Genomic DNA, 9,004 nt, shown 5'->3' on the forward strand with positions numbered 1-9,004 from the left:
CAATGTGAATGAGGCCCTCCTTTATGTGATATACAGGTTGTAGCGGAGTGCCTCTTCATTGTAATTCTCGGCAGGGCTTGCACTTTATATACAAGTAAATATACAGGAAAGAATGTTTTCATTCAATTTTGTCATATTAAATCGATTTTTACTTTGGTTTTGTGCGTAAAACCTTAATTAGATTGTGGGCTTGGTGATCAGTTTAGGGCCTTTTAAGCAGCATAAGCATGGTGATAAAAATGAGTGGCAAGGTGACATGGTGTGGAGATGGCAGCATGAGGAGGCCACATGGTGGCACAATGACAGAGTCTGGATAAAAGACTGAGGCCACAGATTGCTTATAAAGATGCAGAGGGAAACAATCTGTAGAGCTGTATCACGGTCACCTGCAGATTAATGCAGCCATCAAATTCAAGTTGGGTTTGTCGGTTCCACCTCTGCTCACCAGCAGGCCCGCACGTAAAATATTTGACTTGGTTAGCTCACATGCAGGCCTGCGACTTAAATCTTTTGCAGGGTCAGCTCACCAGCAGGCCCGAGACTCATGCTGCCTTGCTTTTAAATAGTAGCCGTAGCAGTTTATCAGGCTCCCTCTCCAAAATCGAACTATTATTCCCCGTTATCGGTGATCACCATGGTGGGCACATAAAAGTACATCGAAAGTTGATAGGGAAGATATCCAAATGGATCGTGGACTTCACAGGGACGTACGATCAGGCAGAATTTATCTAGAGTCAACAAAGTGGCAGCAGGGCCTCTCCTGTATAACGCTTCCTCATCCAAAATACCGCAGTGACATTCCCTGTAATATTTTATTACTCATTCTAATAACAGGGCATCTTAAGAGTCCTGTATTGTTATTTATCGTCACTACCTTTACGAGTCGGGAGTGGGTAATTGCCGCACGCCTCCTGCCTTCCTTCGATTTTTCTGCTTTAATAACTTGACCCACCATTTTTTGGGGGGTTTTGTGCGTATTTTGGTCAGTCTGTAAAAGTGGCTTACAACTCGGACAACATGGTTCGCAGCAGCGACCTGGGAGTCCAAGATGCATCCAGACATCGTCCCCATGGTGTTCCCGATCCATTTTGGTGGTGTTTCTGTCACTTTTTGACCTTTTCCAATAGACCAGGCACCCTTCCCTGTTCAGAGCAGGGGGCGCCTGGTTGTCTCCCATTGACTTCCATTATACTCGGATGCACGGCCGAGCACACGAATATAGCAATGTGTTCGGCCCGAACACCCGAATACTTTGGTGCTTGATCATCACTATTGATTACTACAGCTAAAGACAGGACAGTGCAGCAATCTACCAGTGAGTATTAACATGAAATTGAGTGTCCAGTCTCAATTATCCGTTTCAGGGAATTCTATTTAACTATTGTTGGAAAAATTATTGTTTATTTTAATTAAACCAGCATATATACATGCATGATTTCTACAGCCAAACAAAGGGAAGTGCAGCAGTCTACATGTGAGTATTAGCTTAAAAGTTAGTATCAGGCCTCAATTGTCTGTTTCCATTAATTCTATTTCTACATGGTTGGAATTTATATTTTTTTTTTATTGTTCAATTTAATTAAACTACCATATAAATATGGCAAAACACAATGTAGTGCAGCAATTTACCTGTGAGTGTTAACGTGAAAATGAGTGTAAAGCCTAAATTGTTAGTTTCCGTGAATTCCATTTTCAAATGGTTGGAATTTAAAATTTTGGGGGGAATTGTTCAATTTAATATAAATCAGCATACATACTTGATTACTAAAGCAAAACACAGATAAGTGCAGCAATCTACCTATGAGTGTTACTGTAAAATTGAGCATCAAGCCTAAATTGTCCGCTTTCATAAATTCCATTTCCAAGCGGTTTGAAGTACATTTTTGGGGGGATTGTTCAATTCAATTAAACCAGCAAATATACTTGATTACTACAGTGAAACACAGGATAGTTCAGCAATTTGCTTGTGTTAACATAAAAGTTAGCGTCAAGTCTCAATTGTCCTTTTCTGTGGATTCCATTTCTACGTGGTTTGAATTTCATTTCATGATCAGAAACTTAGCAAGATGGAACAGGCAAAGAACTCTGGGACAAAATTCAGACATAGAAGGTCCAGATACGGAAACCTGACAATAGCAATCAGACAAAAACTAGAACTTGGGAATTCACTGGTAAATGATCTATGACTGAATCCAGACAAAGCATGGAACAGACCTCACAGAATCCAAAGACAGAACATGCAGAGATCCAAAAGAATTAGAAAGCAGAATCTGAGATTGCACAGCCAGGGCAGGACACAGACCCATGAACTAAATGACAGAGCAAACAAACTCATTAGTCAAACCGATTCATACACACAGAGCATGGAGAGTAGCCTTCATAGAACAAAACTGAGGAGCGATAAAGCACGATGGATAAAGCACAGGGACGACAAAGAAAATAAGACCCACCTTAGGGAGGGCACAACTCACAGTAGATACTTTTCAAATATATGCCATTAGGCTAATATGCCCAACCTGCCCCAAACATATTAGAGGAAATTAAAATTAAACCTTTATTATATCATTCATATTAAAAGTAGTGATAATGAAAGTGCGTGACAACATTAAAAATACCAAGCCTAGATGAGTTGTCTTTGAAAATGCAGCTAGGAATGACAGGTATGCACAACCTGTACAGTCCCTATATTGCTGCTTGTAGTACTGATCTACTATACAAATTCAGTTCACTTCACTTACTCGAATGTTGTATAACTAACATCAGATTGACACCTAAAATCTAACCACTGCCCCCCAACATGCATCACCAGCTAGACTGGCTTCATCAGGGGTATCGGGCAGGAATGGTATGAGCCTATTAAATAGGACTCACATCATAGAATAGATAGATATTGTAGGAGTATCAACGTACTATCAAATACACAGATACTTTTCTAAGTCCCCGTGCAGCCACCCTATTGGGGTTAATCTCATGGCTAATATCTAAGTTCTTGCGGAGTCGCATTACCTCAAGAAGTAGGACTCCAAGGTCTAAGTTCCCGCTCAGTTGTACTGTAGGAGAATTTTGTTCTTCACTCTAAGTTGGAGTGCAGGTAGGTCTTCTTGTACTTTGGCAGGTGCAGCACTATGAAATGCCTTTTGCACTGTGGAATTAGAAGAATTTTGATATCTCTGACTTCTAGTCTAACCAGACTGTCTATTACTCTGTAATTCCTCTAGTGCCGTTCTATGGAAACAGTAGGTTTAAAGAACACACCAAATGCTTGAAATAACTTCTTTATTAACTTCAACTTTTCTTCATATATAACACTGACACCTCCGCAGCAGATAGTCCGTGTACAAAACACGTGTTGAAAAGATATCACAAAATAATGGTATGATTAAGATGGTGGTTCAACTGTTCAATCTTGTCATTTAACATAAAATGGTGGATATATTTCTCTCTTGAGTATCTGCACTCTCACAAGTTATTTAAGCACTTTATGATCTCTCTGAGAGGTATATCTGAGGTCTAACTAATAGGTCTGCTTGCTCGACTTGGTTTGCAGTTTGCAGTTTGCAGTATGCAATTGCTTATGATCTGGTATGAGAAGTTTGCAGTTTGTATGCAATTTGTATGGAATCTGGTTTGTATGCTTGCAATTTGTAGCTTGCAATTTGTATTTGGTGGAACTGTAAGTAAACACACATATAACTCCTGTCTCTGGTGAATAATGATTCTAGCAGCTCCTGCTAGGGGAATTCCCAGGCAGGCTGTGTGTGAGGCTGGTTGTGATTGGTCTAGACTTCTGCCTAGCAACAACAGATTAACACTATGCTTTCTGCTGTTTCTGCTGTGTCACTGAGCTTACCTTACATTACAAAATGAATCTTAAAGGCATATTATCTTTTTCTGCTTCTGTGAACACAAAATATAACAGTTATATGACATCCAAAATATGATGTTACAGTAAATAACTCTGCTTTTGTCTTTAACACATAAACATAGGAACTGTATTAAGGCTATTGGCAGGATTAGCTGTATACACATTTAAGGCATATTTGCAAACTAGGACAAGTCTTAGCTGGCCAGCTACATGTACCTGCCTGTAGTGTCAGCGGCTCGGAAGGGCTCATACAATCTCTATCCATTGATATTGGAGAGGAATAATTTAGGGGACGTCTTTGTTATCTATTCTATGACATGAGCCCTATTTGACAGGCTGTTTATAATTGAGGGAGTAGCACAGAAGGCTTTATAGGTTAGTTCTACGGCATCTCGTACCATTCTTGCCCGATACCCCTGATGAAGCCAATCTAGCGGGTGAAAAATGTTGGGGGGCAGTGGTTAGATTTTGGTGTCAAGCTGATTTTAGTTTTTCAACAGTCGAGTCAGTGAAGTGAACTGAATTTGTATAGTAGATCAGTACTACAAGCAGCAATATAGGGACTGTACAGGTTGTGCATACCTATCATCCCTAGCTGCATCTTCAAAGACAACTCATCTAGGCTTGCTATTTTTAATCTTTTCACACACTTTCATTATCACTACTATTAATATGAATGATATAATAAAGGTTTAATTTTAATTTCCTCTAATGTGTTTGGGGCAAGTTGGGCATATTAGCCTAATGGCATATATCTGAAATGGATAAAGCACACCCACAAATAGCCGAGGCCAAGACACAGTGGACAATGGCAACATGAACCACCATTGAACATATTGGTACAAATTGGAACCCATAAGAAGCTGGCACCTGAATACATGGTACAATGGCGACAAGTAATGTTCATAATCTTTGATGAAAATGTGAACACTTGTGTGTTTAGTATTTTGCGCACGTCATTTTGTGGCAAAAATAGAATTTGTGGTGAGCAAAAGTGTGTTTTGCCTCCACAGTCACCAGACCAAACAATGTGCAACTCTGTGGGATTACCTGAAGGGTTTATGAAACTACTCATCATTCAGTGAACAAACTGAAACAGCAAACTGAAATTGATATCTGGAAAAAGGAAAGTGTGGTTTTGAAGTTGACGTTCATGAGCATGACAAGACTGGTACAGCTTTAAATGGCTGTTGGCAGAACCAATCTCCAGCATCTCCTGTAATAGATAAGCAAGCCACTCATCCACTATCCATTCAACCTGTACAAGGAAAATAGTAATAATATGGCTGAAAAAAATAATGTCCTTCACGTTCAATCAAGGCATGTGGAAGGACATTAATAAACTTTCATAACTATGTTTCCCCCTCATTGATGGAGCCAGCAGCTCAAAAGAGAACATTTTTGTTTCTTGTTCATATTGGTGATCAGACTAGATCAGCATTCAACACAAGAATTCTACACATTTACATAAGAGTTAATGTTTTTTAGTTCTAAGAAATCATGTAAGACTTTTTGAAGCAGTCAGCCTCTTCCCCCCAGATGGAAGGCTTGTCCTCTTTTTTGCGGAGCATGCAGCAAAAAAAAATTCAAACACAGGGAGAGCATACAAATTCCCTGGATATGTTGCCCTTAGTCAGATTCAAACACCAGAACCCGCGGCAACAGTGTTAACTAGTCTTAAGCAAAGCAAGCTTTGGATCATAGATACATTCAAAACAGAGACCCTCCTCCGTACAGCATTCATATTTATGGGCTTCATGGAGGTTAAATTTGATAAGTCTTGAAAACCATTTTAAAACTGCATTTCAAGTTGTAGAAACAAATGCCAAAGTTCTTCACCTTTTGCAAGACTTCAGACTTAAATAATTTCATCTCCTTGAAGCCCATACATTTGAATGTACAGTATTTAAATGAAGTTTTGAATGAAGCAATTTTGGATCTATGATCCAAAGCATGCGTCGCCCAACACTACTGCTAACAACTGTATATATGACAGGTTTGGTTTGTAAATTCAAAGTATTTCTAAATAAACTCAAATATTTTAGTGAAATAATATTTTTAAATTGATTACAAGAAAACTTGTTAAATGGCAAATGCAGCAACAGTAAGTACAAAAATGCATAGTAATATATTATACTACAGTATGCAAAATCAATAGTTTATTTCAAATATTACATTTCATTAACATTATTACAAATATATTGTTAGAACAAGAAAAAAAACACAGGGATAGCGATATATAGAAGAAGCCATACATTTCTCAAGCTTTGCATCTCTTTCTTCTAGTACAAGTTCCTTTTCTTACCACAGACCATCAGATATTTCATCACAGATGACTGAATGGCTTTATTCCTCAGACTGTATATAACAGGGTTTAGAAGGGGGGTCAGTACAATGTAGACAACGGAAATAAACTTGTTAACAGTAAGTGAATGTCCTCTGTAAGGGACCATGTAGATGATGAGCATGGAGCCATAATAGGTAGAAACAACTACCAAGTGAGAGCTACAAGTGGAGAAAGTCTTTTGTCGGCCCGAGGTGGAGGAAATACTAAAGATAGTGATGAAAATTTGAACATACGTTATAATAATGAATACAAATGGCAAAATAATTATTGGAAAACAAAGGACAACCAGTTCAATGTCAAGAATGGATGTATCTGAGCAAGAAAGTTGTAACAGAGGGGTATAGTCACAAAAGAAATGGTCAATAACATTCGGCCCACAGAAGTCTAAACCACAAAGAAGTAAAAGTGAGATAAGCATTAATGTAAAACCGAGCATCCAGGATGAGATGATCAGGCTGTATCTAACCTTGACATTCATCACTGAGATATAATGTAGTGGTCTACAGATGGCCAAGTAACGGTCATAGGACATGGCTGTGAGCAAAAAACACTCTGCACTGACAGTTCCACCATACACATAAGATTGAGTTAAACATGCAACATAAGATATCATGATCCCTTCTCTTATAATGATATCCAACATCTTAGGAATAACACTTGTCACAAGGATGATGTCTGACAGCGCCAAATGTCCAAGGAAGAAATACATTGGAGAATGGAGATGTTGGCTTGTGGACACCAGTAAAATGATCAAGAGGTTTTCACATATAGTTATGGAATACAAGAGGAGAATGATGGAGAAGAAAGGCAACTTGTAATCATTCAGAGCCGGGAATCCCAGTATAAGAAACTCAGTGACCTTGGTGGAGTTGACTTTATGAACTTCTGTTGGGTACATAATTTATATAACCTGGAAAAAGGTCACAGTGCACTGACTAATGCTGTAAATTAAAATGGCTTAGGATATTGTGTATGTGGAATATATAACAGAACCTTTAGTCCCCAAGAAGGAGACTATTAAAAATAATGCCTTTAGCGTGGCCTCTCAAGGTATTTTAAATTAGGATGGAACAAAAAGAAGTCATTATAAATAATCACTCTGGAGATGATCAGTGTAAACCAAATATGTGAAACATAAAGATAGATGATTGAATTGATTCTACAAAAAAACAAATGTGTTAAAAGTTTCCAAAAAGTTTCAGCAAATCGAAATTATTGGGGATTTGCACCATTCAAATTTCTTAAAATGGTGTCCACCATTTTACATCGGAATATTAGACTATAGTGGAGATTTTAAAAAATTATTAAAGAGGATAGCATAACCCCAGCAGGCTTACCCTTAATGCCTTGCAGTCAGTTTCTGTCAAGTATGTGGGACTATAGCAATTATTTCAGTGGATGTGTCATAGGCACTATATAACCTCAAAGATAGGGTCTGCCTATGTTTTCTGGGCTCGTATATTGGAGGGATAGGACGTCTGGCAGATAAGGAAAAGAGATCTTAAAATACAGAATGCAGCTAGTTTAGCATCAGAGAGATTATTTCACAGTGAGGTGAGGATAAAACTAGTTCATTTATACTTATTTTGCACAGAGATACTGTAGGTTTGAGAGAAAGGAGTCAATGTTTCATTAGGTGTAACTCATTCAGGCTGACTCAGGGAGGCTGGTGGTGACAGCCCTTCTAGTTCTGAAGGCTATTGCATAATTTAAAGCTAAACCAATTATTTTTTATGTGAATCAGCCCATTCTTTATCACATAATTCACAAACTCAAATATTTTAAACTATTAATCCTTGAGCTAATAGTGTGCTGCTTGAGGTATTGTTCTGCATCACAGGTACCACATGTTTTATTGGACTGTTCAAATGACCATTTTATAAAAAAGCTAAGTAAACAAAAAAAAATCTGTTGTTCCCAGTGTATTTTTAGTACTGGTGTGCATCAGAGATACCAACCATATATATCTATCTAACACTGCAGCTACTATTACTTCTGATGCCATTACTATTACTACACAACATTACTACACAACTACACATGTTTTTCCCTGCACATCATGTTCCATACCATGGGGCTGCCACTACTACTATCCCTATTCAGCCACAGTTCTACTGCCTTGTTTATTAAATTACACACTTTGCTGCTTGTTAGTATTATAGTAGTAATTCCTTTTAGGTTCACACCAGGTGAAAGAGATGCCACAATGGAGTATGATAGTACTGAATACTTGAATACTTCAGATTCAGTCCTAGGTTCAACATTCCAGTCTCCTGTGCTAAGGTTGACTATTCACCATTCTGACTGTTTTGGTACCGGGCCTTCTTCAGCAGGCTGAGGTAGAAGTTCTGTAGCTGGGAATGTGCAAGATCTCATCATATTACTATGCAGATTTCGACTGGGTCCTTCATGTTTTTCTGGCTTTACTTCATACACTGGTGAATGGGGATCAATCTATTGGACCATCACATTTGGCTGCAACTCCTATTTGGGCTCCGATTTTCCCAACCGCCGAACTTGCTTATTGCGGACTAACACCCGATCTTCAGGCTGGAGGGGAGCTATCTTACATAGTTACTTAGTTAATATGGTTGAAAAAAGACATAAGTCCATCAAGTTCAACCAAGGGATAGGGGGGGACGTGAATCCCATAAGGAAGTGAGACTCAGATTTCTACAAATTTTCATAAGCATTAATGTTATTTACTTTTAAAAAAATCATCTAAGCCCTTTTTAAAACTGTCCACTGTTCCTGTTGTGACCACTTCCAGAGGGGTCTATTCCATAGATTCA

The 9,004-nt window shown here is 38.4% G+C and overlaps 1 protein-coding gene across 1 annotated transcript; it reads right to left on the minus strand.

The window, feature by feature from the left end:
- Positions 1-6,147: 6,147 nt before the first annotated feature.
- Positions 6,148-7,110, minus strand: LOC122929214 (olfactory receptor 3-like). The gene has a single exon (XM_044282718.1). The coding sequence runs from the start codon at positions 7,108-7,110 to the stop codon at positions 6,148-6,150; it is 963 nt and encodes a 320-aa protein (XP_044138653.1).
- Between the last annotated feature and the right edge of the window lie 1,894 nt (positions 7,111-9,004).

Source organism: Bufo gargarizans, chromosome 2 (assembly GCF_014858855.1).
Source record: "Bufo gargarizans isolate SCDJY-AF-19 chromosome 2, ASM1485885v1, whole genome shotgun sequence".
Lineage (NCBI taxonomy): Eukaryota > Metazoa > Chordata > Amphibia > Anura > Bufonidae > Bufo > Bufo gargarizans.